This window comes from Heterocephalus glaber, unplaced genomic scaffold (assembly GCF_053883595.1).
Source record: "Heterocephalus glaber isolate CG9 unplaced genomic scaffold, H.glaber_assembly_v1.0 deba00000347, whole genome shotgun sequence".
Lineage (NCBI taxonomy): Eukaryota > Metazoa > Chordata > Mammalia > Rodentia > Bathyergidae > Heterocephalus > Heterocephalus glaber.
Genome location: NW_028258143.1, coordinates 54,311,133 through 54,329,779, shown reverse-complemented (window position 1 = coordinate 54,329,779; position 18,647 = coordinate 54,311,133). Strand labels below are relative to the sequence as shown.

At 35.8% G+C, this 18,647-nt stretch overlaps 1 protein-coding gene across 5 annotated transcripts in view; it reads left to right on the top strand.

Moving 5' to 3' along the window:
• Chn1 (chimerin 1) overlaps window positions 1–18,647 on the top strand; it is a 187,976-nt gene that overhangs the window by 43,916 nt on the left and 125,413 nt on the right. For all 5 annotated transcript variants that reach the window (XM_004857705.4, XM_087200621.1, XM_087200616.1 and 2 more), the window contains 2 exons: window positions 7,520–7,558; window positions 12,457–12,512. In XM_004857705.4, the coding sequence (XP_004857762.1) occupies window positions 7,520–7,558; window positions 12,457–12,512 (95 nt within the window). The remainder of the gene's footprint in view (window positions 1–7,519; window positions 7,559–12,456; window positions 12,513–18,647) is intronic.

The following is an 18,647-nucleotide window of genomic DNA, read 5'->3' as shown; positions in this document are numbered from 1 at the left end:
TCACCAGTGGAATGTTGTTCTAAACCAAAAAATGCATAAGACATAAATATATAATGGTACATAATACTAATTATAATAAAAAGAAATAATTATTTCCAAAGGTGAATCTTTTTTAAAAATAAACTTTATTTTATTTTATCCCATTCCCCCCTCAAGCCTTCTCCCCTCCCTATGTACAGAAGCTTTGTTTCCATTTTTTTCAAAGGTGAATCATTTTTAACAACATCTGTAGATATACTGGAAGTACATAGGGTCTAGTTGGAAAGAGCCAGACTTATTAAAAAAAAATCAGGACACTTAGGGAATTTACAGGGAGAGTCAATCTTTTCAATCAAATGAACACTTTTGAGTACCTCCTAAGTAGCCCTAATGTGAAATTATGTCAGGATATTATCCTAGATATGTTTTACTAGGGATTTTTTATTATTGCCTAAAAGCACAGATAAATATCTTGAAATTTTTAATATTTAAAGGAAAAGTGGATATCTTGAAAACATTAATATTTTGAGAAAAAGCACAACAGATTGAATGCAGAGTTCCATATAAATCTGTATGTTTGAACTTAAGGCAAGAAAATTAGAATTATTTTTCATAAACACAATAGACTACGTAAAAATGTATTTAGATAAGATTTTGACACACATTCTAGCAATGAACCAGAAAGAAAATTTAATGAAAAAACTCTTCTGTTTTCCATAATAAATGCTTGACATTCAGCAGAGTCAGTACCAACTGGGAGCAGAAGACCCTCCACCCCCAGATCCAGAGGGGAACCAGAGACTGTAGACCTGAGGTGGTGCTTCCTTGTGAGGGAGCAACCCTCCCCCTGGGCTGAGCGATCTGAGCCTGGCCTGGGAGTAAAAGTTCTCTCTGGCAGTGGATTCATTTCTGGAGCCCAAGCCAAACATTAGAGTCTCCAGGGGAGTTAAAGGACGCTGTCATATCTGAATTAGCTTCCATGTTGTCTTGGTCTTACAAATACTTAACAGTTTTTTAAATAGCTTTTTATTTTCTGTTAGCACAAATATATTCATTGTAGAATTTTCTAAAAACACACATGCACATGCACACGCACACGCACACGCACAGATATATAACCCCCCCCCCCCCCTTCTAAAACACCACTAGAGAAACATTTCTCTTCCTGGTTCTGGGAGAGAGTAATGGCCCAGGGCCACAGGGCATCCATCATTCTGGGGGATGGGTTAATCCAACTGTACTTCTAGGAAAACTGAGAAAATGGTCATTCAAAACACTGTTCTGTGTTTAGGTGAGGAACCTGGCTGAATCTAGTAGATCTAGATATCACTACTACACCCCCCCCCCACCTTTGGTTTTTATGAGTCAGGATCTTGCTATGTAGTCTAGGCTGGGCTTGATCTCAAAATAAAATAGGAAGCAAATTCACTTACGGGTTCACACTGTACATACTACTTAACTTGGTCTTTATTTCTGATGTTTACTGATCTTATCTTTTTCTTACACCTTTTATGAATTGGTGTAATTTTTTTTTTTTTTTGGTGCTGGAGATTGAACTCAGGACCTTGCGCCTGTGAGGCAGGCGTGGTGCCACTGAACTAAATCCCCAGCATGAATTGGTGTGGATTTTTATAGTGTATCACAGAAGAGAATGTTTAACACAGAACCTCTCTTCTTACACTACCCTTGGTTAGGGTGAAGCTGCCCTGCCACCTTCTTAGGCTTTGCCTGACACCAATGATTTTGAGTTCACTGCTTTTTACTGGAGTGAAGTGATGATTTTGATTTTCCCTTCCCTGATCGTAATGGTGAGTATTTTTTCATGTATCTATTGGCCATTTATTTATGTCTTCTTTTGAGAAAAGGCTCTTTAGATCTATTGCTTATTTTTTCAATTGAGTTGTTTGGTTTTTTTGCTGTTGAATCTTTGGAGTTCCTTATATATTCTGTGCATTAATCCCATGTTAGACATATAGTTCACAAATATTTTCTCCCGTTTTGTAGGTTGTCTCTTATTTTCCTCATGCTCAGCCATTCCATGCTAAGGTCATTTTAAGCAGCTTTTCCCGAGTCCTGTGTTGTCTGGCTTTCATTGCTGGTTGTGCTCTAGTGAGGGAAATCTGGGTCTTGGGGGCAGTTTCTGACAGAATCCAAAAGAGGCCATGAGAGCCCTTGAGACCTCCAGCTGAGGGCAGAACAGACTTTTGGCACTCATCAGCTGTTGATAACTTCTTTTTCTTATGGTACTGACTACTCTATGCTAAAAGAACACATGATTTCTTTTCCCTTTAGTTAAATAGCTGAATTGTAATATGCCCCACTTTACCTTGTACCTTGGATATGCCAAGGAAATTGTAGTTTAAAGCAATCATTCAAAAAGTAGGGTCCAGGGTCCCCAAGTTTCAGAGTTTCCACAAGGAACTCCCCGGTTCGCAGGTAATTCAGTTTCTTCTTTAGGCAGCCTCTGCCCCCTGGAGCAGAGTTTGAGCCCCTAGAGGCCTCCTTAGTTCCGGAGTGGTCCCCTCTTCTTACAGGTGCCAGCAAGAGAACTCAGTATAATAGCACACTTCCTTCTCTTTGTCACTTTCTGTCAGTGTAGAAGACCAGCCCTGTACTGTTTGTTGATGGTTGTTTGTCTGCTGCTAGGATGCCTGTCTGTTAGACTGTGGCTGGGGAGATAGCAGTGACCCTAGTGAAGGTCACACTTGCAGTGTTCTCAGTTCACTCTCTGACTCAGTAGTTTAGTGTACCTAGGGAGTGAGGTCAGAGACACTTCCGACATCTGCTTTAGTCTGTGCCCTAATCTGTCCTACCTTGTAAATCTGGAAGTCAGCACCGTAGGACCACAAGTCACATTGTCAATTAGTCCTTCCGGACTGTTTTGTTTCAGCAGTGTCTTTGCATCTTCTTGCCAGGGGGACTTGATTCAAACTCTAATTTTTAATCTCAGAAATCAAAGATTATAGTAATGTTTTTCTCTTCCCAGAAGGGATTAGGGTCCTAGAAAATTAGTCTTCCAGACTTTAGCAAGTAAATCTGCCTACGAAGAGGCTAAGGCTGCTCGCCTAAGCTGTTGGAGTTTCCCCCTCCCAGTGCCAGCCATCTCCATCCCCAGTCTTAAGGACATGGACACACTCTTTACCAATTAAGGGAATTGTCAGGCGGTTTTGCTCTGAACAGAATTAATCTAAGCGTGATGTCTAAGGTTCCTGTCCCTAAACAAGAAAGTGTCACCGTTTTTAAATGTGCTCCTTCAGAGAGCTCTCCATTAATTTTAGACAGCTGTTATATACTTTTAAAAGTTTATAGTGTATGTCACCAGTTGCTCCCTGGAGAATTGTGCTAGTTTACACAACAGCCAGCAAAAAATAGATTGCTAGGAAAACATTTTTGTTTATCTATTGTGGTGCTGGGGTTCAAACTCAGGGCCTTGTGAATGCTTGCCAAGCACCACCATGTCCCCAGTAGAAAAAAATTTAGAACTCAAACTGTGCTTTTATTTTATTTATTTATTTATTTATTTATTTATTTATGTATTTATTTATTTGGTACTGGAGATCAAACTCTGGACCTTGTGCTTGCAAGGCAGGTGGCAGAACTACTGAGGCAAATCCCCAGCCCCAAACTGTGCTTTTAAATGTCAAAAATAATTAGAATTATTCTCATACTAGATTCAGACTTTTCTCCCAAGATTTCTTGGCTATTTGCTAAATATTAATTTTATGTGGCCATGTGATTTGTGATCTGCAGCATTTTGAATAATGTCTTCTATAATAGAGTAGGTGTATAGGTGAGAACAAAATAATAAGAATATAGGACTTAGATCATTAACAGTGTCTTACTGCTGATGTAGTAATACTGTGTTTTTAATCACTTTTGATGATGGCAGAAGAGGCTGCTTATTTACTAAGGTCTCCTAAATTCAAGGTGCTTTATACTATGTATAATACCTAATCTAATTCTCAAAGCCAAACTATGTTGTTATTACTATTCCCATTTTAAATGATACTGTCATTTCTAGATGAAGAAATTAAAGTTAAGTGTGGTAGGGCTAAGGATTTAGCTCAGTGGTTTTGCTGCCTGCCTTGCAAGCGCAAGGGCCCGAGTTCAATCCCCAGTACCCCCCAAAAAACCCAACAAAAAACAAAAGCTAAGTGTGGTAGTGCATGCCTGTAATCTCAGCTAGTTGGGAGACTGAGGCAGGAGGATCACAAGTTTGAGGCCAGCCTAAAAAACTTTGAGAAACCTTGTCTTAAAATTTAAAAGGGCCAGGGATGTAATTTAGTGGAAGAATAAATGCCTAGCATTAGCATTCATGAGGCCCTGAGTTCAATTCCCAGTACCATCCCCCCATCAGAGAGGTAATAATATTATCAAAGTCACAGCAAAGAAAGGTCAGTGTTCCTCTAAGAGAGCCCTGTCTAGCACTGGGTACATAGTTCCCCAGAGTCAGGACTTTGACTGTTAACCTATTTATCTCTCACCTTCTCTAAAGTCAGAGTGATATCCAGGAGGCCCTCACTGTTGCATGATTTGCACAGAATTTGTAAAGAGTTAGGGCCAGCTACAAAGTGAGAGGCATAGTCCCCCAGACCTCTTTCACTTCCAAACTTCCAACACTAACTGCAAGCTGGCAGGAAGGCATTCCCAAACCACTCTCAGGGGTCTCTCTCATTAAAGGACTCCACAGAACACTCTAAACACACTTACACTTGCAGTCAAGGTTTGTTACAGGGAAAGTACGCAGATTAAATTCAGCCGTGGGAAGACACGCATATGCAGGGGGTCCAGGAGAAATACCTAAGTAGAGCTTCTGTTGTTCTTTCTCTGTGAAGTCAGGACACACATTCTTCCATTTGTGTGTGTTGATACACAGGAAGTGCTTCCAACCCAAGAAACTCTCCCAAGCAAGGTGCTGAGAGCTTTTATTGAGGCTTTCCTACATTCATCTTGCTGATTGGTTGCCCTCCTGTTTGATCAAGTACTGTCCACCCAGAAACCCACCCTAAATCTCATTGTCACTCTCTGGCAAATCTCAGGAAAAGGTTATCTTTGACAAGGGCAAAGAGCAGTTCTCTTCTGTGGCCAGGTTAAACTCTTCACTATACAAGGGTCCCTGTCTGGTTGAGTTGTGTCCTGCTTCCTGGCTGCACAAGATGTCTGCCCTTTAACGGGTGGATCACTTCAGCTGAGCTTCAGAGCCTGGCAGAGAGGCTGAGGCATGCCTGGATCATGGATGATTATCAAGGATACAGGTTTACATTCTCTTACAACCCTGAATCAGCCCCTTGTCACTCCGTAGGGTAACCAAGCAGCATTTGTATATCATGAATGAAGTTATAAAATGACTTCAATGTTTACAAAGTTTTCCTAGTATTAAAATGTATAAATGAATTATGATTTTTTTTATTCAGACAAAGTTCAGTATAATTAACCCTACAACATACATACACACCCTATCAGAGGAAGTATGTATATACATTTGTATATATCACTGCGCCAAGGTCATGCTTCATCTGTACTTTTTAGCATCACTGGACAAGTTCACCTAAAGTGGGTATTTTCCTAAGTAAGTGCTTATTATTTACCATCAATCTTCATTATTCATAGGTTACATATTTGTAAATTTGCCTACTCATTAACATTTATCTGTAACCCTGAAACAAATACCAGTGGCATTTTTTAGATCATTTACAAATATTCACAGTGCAGTAAAAAATTTGAGACATGTGACCTGCCTGTACCCAGCTGGTCAACTCTAGCTCATCCTTTCAGTTCTCTAAAGAATCCTTTTTATCTGGTTAGAGCCATGGGTTTTGGGGGGGTTTTGTTGTTTTGTTTTTTGTATTTTTGTGGATGTTCGATGGTGGTAGTGGTAGTGGTAATGATTTTGCTGTTTAAAATGCCCCTGAAACATAATGTTGCAGTTCCACCTGTGCAAGTTCTGTTGTCCTCAAGTGTGAGAAAGCTGCACTGTGTCTCATGGAGAAAATACATGTGTTAGCTAAACTTACTGGCAAGAGTTACAGTGTTGTTGGCTGTGAGTTAGATTTTACTGAATCAATAGTATATACTAAATAAGGTGTTTTTAAAGAGAAACACACACAAAAAAACAAGGTTAGGTACTAAGTAATGAAAATGCCCATGACCTGAGGCACAGGAATCTGTATTTCCCATAAGAGGAGTGGTTCCTATTTGTTCCTAAATTCAGTGTTAGTGATAATGAAAAGCGACTGTATTTGCTGCATTATTCATTTATAAACACGTTTTTTAACTCTTTAAGCAGACTTTTCTTTTTACTTTTTTTTTTGTACTAGGGATTGAATTCTCTATTTTCTTATCTCTCTTATTAGTGTCTTGCTGTGTCTCTCTGACTCAGTGTTTGTATAGTTTGTGATAACACATCATAAATGAAGTGTGAGGTTGTGTTATAATGCTTGGGAATGGAGGGCTGAGTGTTTTGATCCTGTGACCATTTTACTTGAGGTTCATGTTTGCCTTCTCAGTAAACCTTGGCTTTTTTTTCTTTTTTCTTTTTTTGGTACTGGGGATTGAATTTGGGACCTTGTGATTGTGAGGCAGGCGGTGACACCCTTGAGCTAAATCCCCAGCCCCATTAAACCTTGGATTTGTCCTGCCTCCTTGGGCCAAGATTTTTAGGACTAGGTTTCCTAGTCCAATTAGGTTTCCTAATTGTTCATTTTAGATGTCAGCAGACCCAGGTGATGTGGCTGGCTGAAGCTTTCTCTTCCAAAAACATGAAATGTATGCTGATTTGGCTACAGAGTCTTGCAGGCAGGGCTTTTAGCTGCCAAAATGATCCCTCAGCTATGATTTCCTTCCCTTACTCTGATTACTCCATCTCCCTTCTGTGCTTGTCTTCCATCTCTTTCCACTGCCTCTGCACACTGTCTCCTCTATCTGCACTCAAGCAGGGGGAGGGAAATGGGCTTGCAGTGCAGACATGCACCTCCTGTTCTTTGTACTTCCCTGGAGACACTTTACCATGGAAGTGTTTCTCATTTCCTGGGTTTGATTGTCCAGGACGCAGGAGGACTGGAATCTGTACCCCGCTGCTCTCCTCTCTTTGTGTTAGTAAAACTAATTACATGGGAATCCCCCAAGTGTAATGGGTACAAACAGAGAAATACTCAGTATTTTTGGAGAATAAAATTATCTGGTCAATTTGGTTGAAAAAGAGAAATCAAGTGGTTTCAGGGATCAATAGTGAAATAATTGTTAAACTCAAATAAACAATGACTTTATTGACTATTACTTCAGTGGTTGTGAGAAGTGAGTTCCAGCAGCAAATACTAATCATAATTTTATGATAAGCAGTTGAATAAATATAGTAACTTCCTTTGAACAGTTTCATAAAACTATACTCTAAGAAAGTAAGAACCAAGATTTAAAAACCTTTTAATACCTTTTAATGCCTAGTACAATACCTAGGGCAAATAGAACTCAACCAGTATATACTAAAGATTAAAATATCTTGCTTAAAATATATTCAGTAATATTAATATGTTTGTTCTTTCAGATACAGATGAATATAGACCTCCTGTTTGGAAATCCTACTGTAAGTATACAAATTTAATTGTGTGAGGAGTTGTGCTTTGTAAGTGATATAAAAATATTAGGATTATTCAATATAAAGATTCATTCCATTGTGTATCCATTATTGAAAAATTTAATTCAAAACAAAGTTTGGGAATAGCATAAAAAAAAATTATGGTGAAATGAATGCCTCCACAAAATCTATATGTGGTTTGCATGTCTGTAGTGCAACTCATCCCCTCTGAGCTTGCAAGATTCCAGGTAGTGGAACTTGAGCTCACTTGTTTAGAATGACTGATAAAACTAATGCAAGGGAAAGCTTTGAATTCAAGCAGTGTAACTGCTTTGATCCTGACACTTTATGTGATAAAAGGAATATATACATCATGATAAGGCAGTAGGCTATCTTAGCAAAAAGAATATATAAAAAGAGGTAAAAGGAAACTTTTTTTTTTTCCTATGGAGAATGAACTCAGGACTTTGCACTTGCAAGGCAGGAGTGGTGCTGCTGAGCTAAATCCCCAGACAGAAAGTCATCTTTTTTAATAGCTGCTTTCTCAAAATAAAAAAAGTAGATTTTTATTATACTGCTGAAGAAAGAGGAATATTTGATTTGTGTTTTGCTCTCTAAACTTTGCACTAGAATAAATATTTCTTCAAAAGAGTCTACAATTTTAGTTTTTTATTTTCTCTTCCCTGTTTCCTAGAGAATATTATTTTATCAAATAAAATATATTCTTGATGTTTTAAGAATAGAAATAGGGTTAATATAATCAAAGTCATTTTTAATAAACTATGAAAGCACTATTGTAGAAACAGTACTATATATAGAGTTAGTTGAATAAGCAATCTAAGAAACCCGTTCTTTAAATGCATATTATTAACATCTTTGTAAAAGTGGAGAGTTATTCTAAAAAATGGTTTTTTTGAAACAGGGGTATCACTGTGTAGTTTAGGTTGACCTTGAACTCATAATCCTTCTGCCTCAGTCTCCTAAATTTTGATGTTTATAAGTTGCTAAAATCTGTTGGGTAAAGGAGAATTACTGTAATTCAGGTTCTTATTGGTTTATGTTCCTGTAAAAACAGATAGTTTTATTTTCATAGTTGCCACTTTAGGCTAATTATAATAAGTAAAGTATGAATAAACTCTAAATATAACCATAGGTAATTTTCCTCCCTGCTGGTACCTGTTTTTTTTTCTTTGGGGGAGGAAAGTTCTTAAGAATATGTAGAAATGGCTAATGTTCTTCATCTGCTGAAGATTTTTGTCTCATAATCTCTTTGGCTAGAAGCCCCTTTCAAATTCTTTTTTTTTAAATTTCTTTATCTTTGACCTTTTATCTCAGACTTGTGCCCTGCACGTTTTTAGTGTAAGAATATTTACAGCATCTCAGATGGTTACTGAGTTTATGGTGATTTTATTTTCCTCCTCAGGATTATTGATTAGTGAATGTGGTTTATACAGTTGTATTTTCATGTCTTGCAGTAGCTACCATTTGTTTTTAAAAATGGTATATATTTCTTTTTGGTGACAGTTCCTTTACTGAATTTTTTTAATTTCTCTTAATGAATTCAGTACCTGAACTTGCCACCATCATTTAAAAAGTATAAACATGGAAGGAATTATTAGATGATTTATCTTTTGACTATCAAATGAAAAAGTTCTGATTCAAGGACATTAATAGCCCAGTGGCACTGCACCTCCTCGCAAGCGCAAGGTCCTGAGTTTGACGCCCAGTACCAAAAAAAGAACAAAAACAAAAAACCTGAAATTTAAAATCAGGCAAACACATGGGAACCAGTTTTGACTTTAAGATACCAATTTGTGATCTCTGAACTTGAAAAACAATGTATTGTCTCTAGGAACTGAGAATTTCATTAATAAGCATATAAACATTGACACATCTAAGGTGATTAAAAATGTTAGGTACTATAATCATATCCTCTCATCTTGAATTTAGCTATTAACTTGTGAGAAATCATTTAATGATCATACCAATTTAAATTCAACTAAGTTCTAGTTCAGATTATCAAAAATTCAAACTAAGGGAGAAGTGCTTGAATTAATTAGACCTTACTACTGTGTGTAATTTTTAATGATCCTTTTGATAAATGTTCCCTGAATCCAAATTTGCTGTATTTTGTTACAAAGTATCCAGAGGCTTCCCTTATTTATTAAAAATGAATCTTAAAAATCAGCTGATCATTGATAGCGAATGAGGAGGCATTTGTCTAAAAAATCTCCAAGAAACAGAACTATATCCTTTTGGACAATTAGAAGGACTGAAAGAAATTGAAAAGTAACCTTATGTCACTTGATGTTAGAAAAAACAAAAAACTACCTTTTGAAACTGATAAAAACAGACTGATACCTGAATCAGTTCTCATGTGACAATATTGTCACTGCTTTTTTCATACTAGCTTCATGGTTGCTCTGTGAGTGGGTGAATTCTTTTTGTTTGTTTGTTTTGGGGTTTTTTTTGTTTTTTGGGGTTTTTTTGGTACTGGGGATCAAACTCAGGACCTTGCACTTGAATGGGTGAATTCTTAGTGATGATAACTGGATACTACACTATTTGTGCTTTGAATCACAACAACATTTTACTTTCTCTAGTAACTTTTGATGTTCTTTTTGGCTATCACTCAATTTCATAATTGAATTTTATAGGTGACAGTGCTTTTCAGACCATTTTATTGGCAAAGAAAAATGAATAATCTTTTGAACTGAATTGTTCTGAAACTAGCAGAAATGTGAACTCAATTTTTACTTTACAGTTACAGTTACCGATATGAAGGAATGGACATAAAGAATCCTCCTTTCTTATGAATCATGTTTTGGCTTCTCTTAAGGAGAATGGAGATTTATAGGTGTCTTTGGGTAATGCACATGTGCCGTCACTATCGGGGCAGACATATTTGCTTTCAGGGTTCACTTTCCCACATCTCAGAATTGCTCCTTCACATCACCTCTTTAATCTCTTATTGCCTTTTTTTTTTGGTGGTGGTCGTGGTGCTAAGAATTGAACCCAAGGCCTGTGGATGCCAGGCAAACACTCTCCCCCTAAGCTATGGTCCCAGACCTCTTTAATCTCTAAAACTATACTCACAGAAGTGTTTTTTAATATACTAACTCTCACAATAAAATACAAGTGTCTGAAACTGTCCTTAACATATTATAACATATTTCAAACCTTACTGAGGAAATACTTTGTTTTTTGTTTGTTTGTTTATTGAGACAAGGTCATACACTGTTGTCCAGACTAGCCTTGAATTTGGAGTGATCCTCTTCTTCAGCCTTTTGATGCTAGGATTATAGGCATTTGTCACCACATCTGGGTTTTCAAGTTTTGAACAGTATAGCTATATCTTCTCAGTTCCTTTCAAATTACTCTGATGTTATCTCTTAATGATGAACTCAGACTGCATCCTGGTAATCAAATATTATTATAAAGAATTTTAAAATAATTTCAGTCACATATAATAATAGCTACTCTTTATTGGGCTTTTACTACATCCCGAATACTATTTAAATCTTTAGCTATAAGAAGTTAATTAATCCTTATAGTTATTTGTGAAGTAGAAACTATTACTCCATTAACAAACAAGGAAAACTGAGGCATAGCATGCAATATTAATGGCATAACCCTATTGTTCACATTACAGGTGGTTTAAGAATTCAAATTCTTCTACCTGCCTCGCAAGCGCAAAGTCCTAAGTTCGATCCCTGGTACCAAAAAAAAAAAAAAAAAAGCAAATTCTTAACCACAGTACTGTATTCCATTTGTGTAATGATACAGAACAGTGAGTGATGTGTTTGTGTGTGTCTCAATATATAGATTGTGTGTGTGTGTATATATATGTAGCTTAATTGTATATATTTATGTATGTTCCCATGACAAATATGAAAGAATATGGTCATAGATGGAACCTGTATTATATCCAGTTGAAATGAGCCACAGTATCTCATGGTTCCAAATCCCTGAGTCGTGTGATATAATGTTGACAAAATATCTACATATTTAAGTACAGTATTAGCTTAAATACTTTATATATGAGGGCTAGGGATATAGCTCAGTGGCACTGTGCCTGCCCCCAAGTGCAAGGTCCTGAGTTTGATCCCCGGTACCAAAAAGAAAAAAGATATATGATTATATATTTAGAACTGGGAAAAAATCTCTTCGAGGGATAAATATAATTAGAGATACTTTTTCCAACAGCCACACATTCTTTTCATCATTATTTCAACTTTTTGACTTAAAAAAGAAAGATCATGATATCAATATAATTTTCACAGCTCTATTTCCAGATACCCTAAAAATTTATCTTAGAAAGGTTTTTCAATATCTGGTTCTTTCTTTTGCCACATTTCTCTAGTTGAATAACTGATAGGATCTTTGCCTCATAAAATTTGTTTTTAGGGGGAGATCATATTTGAAAATAAATTTATGTAGTATAAATTGGGAGAAAAAGAAAATATGTGTTGTTACTTCTAGCCTATCAATCCTAATTTTAGTTTCAACTTTGGCACTTAATAATGTACTTTAAATAATAAGGTACTTTAAAATATATGTAGATATGAAACCATTATTGTTTATGTTAGAGACATGCTTTAATACATCCACAACAAAGTAGGAGAAATAAACGACCAGATTATGAAGAATAAACCTAATATCCAGCCTGAGTTTGTTATAAGGTAAAAAGACATTTTGTGGGTTATTATTTTTCTTTCTGTGCTTGCTCCTAGACTTACATTAAGTTTAGTTTACTTTCTTTGTTTTGTTTATTACAAATTTTATTTTAGTAATATGAAGTGAACCAATTTTCTTATGAGCATAAAATGTAGCCAGTTTGATGCTCATAATATATTCTAAGTTCCACATAAAGGAGACTGACATCTTTTATTTCTGCCTTCTCCCAGTGTATCAGCTACAACAGGAAGCCCCTCATCCTCGGAGGATTACCTGTACTTGTGAGGTGGGTGCAATGAAACCATTACAAGAAAATTATTCTTAGCCATGTTTCCCAAGCTTTGATCTTCCCCACTGGCTTGATTGTTTGTGGGATTAACTGTTTACAACATTGGTTGGCATCATTTTTCTTTTAACATTCATCTCACTTGATGTAATTCTTACTTCGTAGCAGGCTTTTGGAATATCATATAGAATGACTGTGTAGTTTTAATTGACATTATAGTTGTTTCACCCATTGTTGTATTATTTTTATGTTTTACTTATTTTTTAAAGCAAAATGTTAAAGTATTTTTGTGGGTTATTTTTTTCCACTGAAAAACATATAAATCATGATTTTAAAAATGAGCAAAAGAAAAAAATGAGCAAGAGACATGGATAATTCACCAAAAATACATTATATATGACAATATATGAAAAGATGTTCAACATAATTGATAATGCATATTAAAATACACTGAGACTGACAGACATTTGAACACTTAGAACATATTTAATTGACAAGCCTGTGAGTCAGTAGGTACCCTCAAACATTGCAGATGGGAATGTGAGATGTTATGATTTTATGAGAGTTTTTGGAATATTTAACAAAATTATACCTGCATTACTCTTTGACCTACTGTTACCTCAGATTCTAAGGATTTACCCCCATGAATCACCTGTTCAAATATACAAGAACATTTGCTCAATATTTTTCATTGTAAAATTATTAATAATAGCAAGATATTAGAAAAAACTTATTATCTGCACAGACTGATCAAATATAATACTAAAAAGAATAAGTATTTTAATGAACCAATATGGAATGATTTCCAAATACAAAATGTACAGGCATGGTCCCTTTTTGTAAGAAAGAAAGAAAATTTTAAAAAATTTAAAAAACAAGTAGCTTAATTTTGCAAAGGAGAAACATAGGAAGGATTAAGCAAAGACCAGTGAAATGGTCACTAGAAGGAGGAGGTGAGGACCAGGGAGAGGAAAGGGATGACAGTTAGACTCCTCGAGGATGTATTTTATACATGTAGTTGTGACTCTTCAACTATGTAAATGTTTCATATATTCACCTAACAAAACTAAGTAAAAAGACTTTAAAAAATAAAACTCTAAAAGTAAGTAGAAGTAGAAACAAATGAAGCTAATAAGTTTATAACATAATCACCAAAAAAAATATGTAGCTTTAACCCTGTTACAGGTAGTCTAACGATACAGAGGGAAATAGTCCCAGGGTCAGAAATATCTAAAACAACTAACCAGCCAACCCACCCACAAAAAAGATCTTTAGCCATACTTAGTAGAGTTGTTGTTTGTAGTGGTGCTTGAGTAGTAATCCTGAATATTTATGTGTAGTATACAATAGAGTAAATGAGTAGTTATATTGGATTTTTGAGAAGCAGGGTTCTTAGGAGATACAAATAAGGAATGGGGCAAATTGGGAGGTTCACTGTGGTGTTGAATTTTAAGTAGAGGTATTAATACGAACTCAGGTTTAAAATGTTTTCTGCTGTCTGAGTCCATTGAGAGGGCTTAGATATCGTTGTGCTGCAGTAAAGGTGAATATATTAGGAGTCCAGATTTTTATTTATAAATACTGTTTCCCACTAAAGGGAGCCAGTGCTCCTTAGAGAAATTCCTAATTCCAGGCTGTGAGGCAGAAATACTCTGGAACATTTTGTTATATTAGAAATAAAAAAGTGCTCACAGTCTATCTAATGAAGACATGTAAGAAAGTTGCAAGGAGTTGCTTGCTGGGTTCCTACAAGAAAATATGGCACAATTTGAACATCCAAAAGAATAATGATAGTAATGGATTGTAATACAGTGATTGAAAGAGAATTTTTTTTTTTGGTACCAGGGATTGAACTCAGGACCTTGTGCTTGCAAGGCAGGTGCAGGAACCACTGAGCTACATCCCTGGCCTGAAAGAGAATTTTTAATTTCATAATGATACTTTAAAATTTTAAAAATACTGGCTGGGGATGTAGCTCAGTGGTTCCGCCACTTGCTTCACAAGTGCAAGGTCTCGAGTTCGATCCCTGGTACCAAAAGCTAAAATAAAATTTAAAAAATACTATTCCAATACAAAGAGGTGAAAAAGGGGGGAAATGCGAAATTATTTACAGAGGAAGGGCAGTTAAAACATAGAATGATAGAATTATGAAATTGCTAGTTAGCACTGTTAATTAATTCAAGCAAAGATCATTATTGGATGTTAAGACTATTGAGTAAAAGGCTGTAAACCAACAAGATATTTACATGGTCTCATAATTACTACCTCATCAATTATTTATTATTTGCAAAGAGGAGCAATACACCTTTATAGTGGAGAGATTGGCAGTTACACCCTCAAGTTAGGGGATCATTTAGCATTTCTTGTAATGGGACAAATGGATATATGCCTTGAAACGTGATACAATGGGAGACACAACATTACATAATAATATTCCAGGCTAATCATGAAGTACGAATCTGACAAATCCAGAATGTGTACATTCTGTAAGACATCTATTTGGGCTTATAAATAATATCTTTGGGCCAGGGATTTAGCTCAGTGGTTCTGCAGCCTGCCTTGAAAGCGCAAAGACCCGAGAGTTCGATCCCCGGTACCAAAAAACAAACAAACAAACAATATCTTTATCATAAAAGATGAAATAGTGGTGGGACCATACAAAATTAAAGGAGACTAAAGAAACATGTAATCAAATTCAATGTTTGCACCTTGATTAGGTCCTGAGGTTTTATAGGCACATTCGATATATATTTTTAATGCTATAAATTTTGAATACAGTTGGAGAAATTTGAATATGGACTATATATTAGATAAAATGGAATCATGGCAACTTTCTTAGGTGATTATTATTTAAAGGAATTGGCTGGGCGGGGGATTTAGGTCAGAGGCACTGTGCCTGCCTTGCAAATGCAAAGTCCTGAGTTTGATCCCCAGTACTAGAAAAAAAATAAAAGAATTCCTTCTCCATTGATAAAAATATTGAAATAAATTTTTTCACTATGATGTTGTGTTTAAACAGCTATAACTTAAAAAATAATATGCAGTGTGATCAAAATATATGGTGAATATTTAAGTGAAAAAATGTATTGCAGTAAAAAGACATTCCCGTTGATCTCCCTCAGAATGCTCCCTCTCACTTCAGCTACGCTATTCCATGACTGTTGCCACTTTCTGAACCAGTTCTGGAAGTCTTCTTTCTTGAGTGTCTTTATAAGGTATAATAAAAATGTGAATGCTGCTGCATAGTGCCATCCAACAAAAAGGCAGGCTCTCAAAAACATTCCAGTGTGTCCTCATTCACCTTATTCACTGGATCTGGCACCATATGACTCCTGATTCTTCCCCAAAGTAAAAATGACCATGAAAGGTAAACATTTTTGAATTGTTCAGGATACTGAGGCAGCCATGACAGCACAACTAAAAGCATAAAAAAGGACTTTAAGAACTGCTTTAGAAAGTGGCACTATGATGTGTATTCAAAGTGAAGGGAAGTATTTTGAGGGAGATTAATGGCAATATGTCTTTTACTATAATAAAATTTTTAATTCACCATATTGTTGATCAGACCTTGTATACTTACAAAGAGAATTTATAATTTACAATATTAAGCAGGAATTTCATGACATTTTCTTTTGAATGTCCAGTTCCAGTTTATATGTAAATGTAGTCTGCACATTCCCTCCACATACAGAATGAGTATGTGGTTCTTGGTGATTGCATTTCATTGCTACTGTGCCATGATCAAGGATGATCAAATAATTTTACATGTAATGAGAATTTTAAAAATATTATATAATAAAATTTTTCATTGTGTTCCATGTTTTGTCCAGATATAACTTTTTAAACTTTTTTTTTTTGGTACCGGGGGTCAAACTCTAGACATTGTGCTTGTGAGGCAGGTGCAGCATCACTGAGCTAAATCCCCAGCCCCAACTTTTACACTTTTAACTGAAACTGTGACATTGGCAGTATTATCTGGAGTACTTATTAGTAACATAATCTTTATTGAGACATAACTACATCATGCCTTTCTCAAATGAAGATTTAATAAAAGAAATTAAAATAGAAGAACCAAGGAGTTGGAGTACTGATCAAGGATCATTGTAATTGTGTGAAGTTTTTCACAGTAATAAAGTATATAACTCTTAAGGACCCCAAAAACTAGTATGAACCAATTTTCCTAAACTAAATTCTTTGACAAACAATTTAGTTGGCCTAAGTTAAAGAAACAACAAGCTGATGTGGTCCAAGTGTACAGTCTTCTGGTGTTCCACCTTGATGCAGTGTGAAATAGTATGGAGGAGTAGATGAGTCTGATAATCTCTGAAAATTATTTCTTGATACAGTTTTGTGATGTGATAGGCTGAATATTGCCATCATCTGTACAACTACACCTACACATTCTACATTGTTGGCTAAAGGCATGCATGTAAGCATTGGGAAACTAGGAAATCACATTACACAATTGGCTGGCTGGCTCTTTCTTTCCTTTTTTCTTTCTTTCTGTTTGTTTTTTGAGGCAGGGTCTCCCTTTATAGTTCAGGCTGGCCCTGAACTCACTATGAAGCCCAGGCTGGCCTCAAACTCACAGGGATCCTCTTGCCTCTGCCTTCCAAGTGGTGGGCTTTCAGGCATGCACAATTATGTGTGGCTGGCATTTTCTTTTTTCTTTTTTTCTTTTTTTTTTTTTGGTACCGGGGATCGAACTCGGGTCCTTATGCTTGCACAGCAGGTGACAAAACCACTGAGCTAAATCCCTGGCCCCTGGCATTTTATTCCTTAATGCTAAGAATCTATTCATCATTTTCATGCTGGTTGAGAATTCTTTCACAAAAAATTAGCAGTCATGTTTGGATGGCAAATTGGAGGACATGGAATGCTTTTCTGTATGCAAGAGGTTTTAATGTGGGCTGTTTCTACTTTTATACTGTAACACTCTTACACATTCAAATCTTATAGTTTATACTTTTGTCTGTTTTTAATAAAGATTAAATGGTTATACATAAATGTGTATCTTTATTTTGATAAATAGAGGTGATAAATTGTTTCTGTATTTAATTAATCTCTGTTTTTCTCCATGTCTGTTTTCCCCAGGTAATAAAGGGCAATTACAAAAAAAGGATTATGGTCCTTTTTAAAAAGAAATGACATTTGTACTCAACATTGTTATAATAATTTCTTTTATACATAGAAGCATTTAAAATATTTATAAGCCACTAATTTTAATGGCCTGGTTATTCTATTGAGTTAAATCTTTATGTACATTTACACCTTGGTACTGCTTCGAAACTCACTGAATTTGGTACTTCATACATTTTGACATGAAAATTTTGTTCTGGTACTTATCATTAGTTTGGTACTTAGTGCACTGCTGTCAGTGTTGATTGCTTCAAGACTCCCTATGCTTTCCAGCCAGAATGATTTGTTTGATACTTGTGGTACTCATCATGTCTCCTGAAACCACTTAACTACAAGTACCACGGTACCACTGTAAAAATTAAGGTGAATGTCCATTTGATATGATGTTAGGGGATTAATCAGAGTGAAAGAGCTCATCTAAAAATACCTCTGTGGGGAAGAAAATTTCAGTCTTACTCTTGATCAAATGAGACATGTTGGTTTGGAGGAACTAATGGTTACTGGGAGTGATTAGCAGCAGTAAGGATAAAGATGTACTGCATTTTCAGTTAATGTTCAGCCTCACATATTTAATTGAGAGTTGGATTTAGGCCATGCTTAAGTTTTTCTCTACTAAAATATGGAGAGAAAAAGAGAAAAATTAATATAATTGATTGGCTGATAGGTGTTTTAAGTAAAAGTTATTATCTGAGTACAGATTATAATTTAAAAAATTGATGTGCTGGGCTTAGTGACACACACCTGTGATCTCATGAACTTGGGAGGCTGAAGGGGTAGGATTTCAAGTTTGAGGCCAGCCTGAGCAACTAAAGACCCTGTTGCAAAATTTTTAAAGAGATGAAAGGGTTGGAGTGTAACTCAGTGTTAGAGCACTTGCCTAGCATGTGCAAAGCTCTGAGTTCAATTCCTAGTACCTCGAAGAAAGAAAAAAAGGATTGATCCCATGATTATCTTTCAGAAATTTCCTTGCTGTAGTCATTTGGCCATCATTTCACA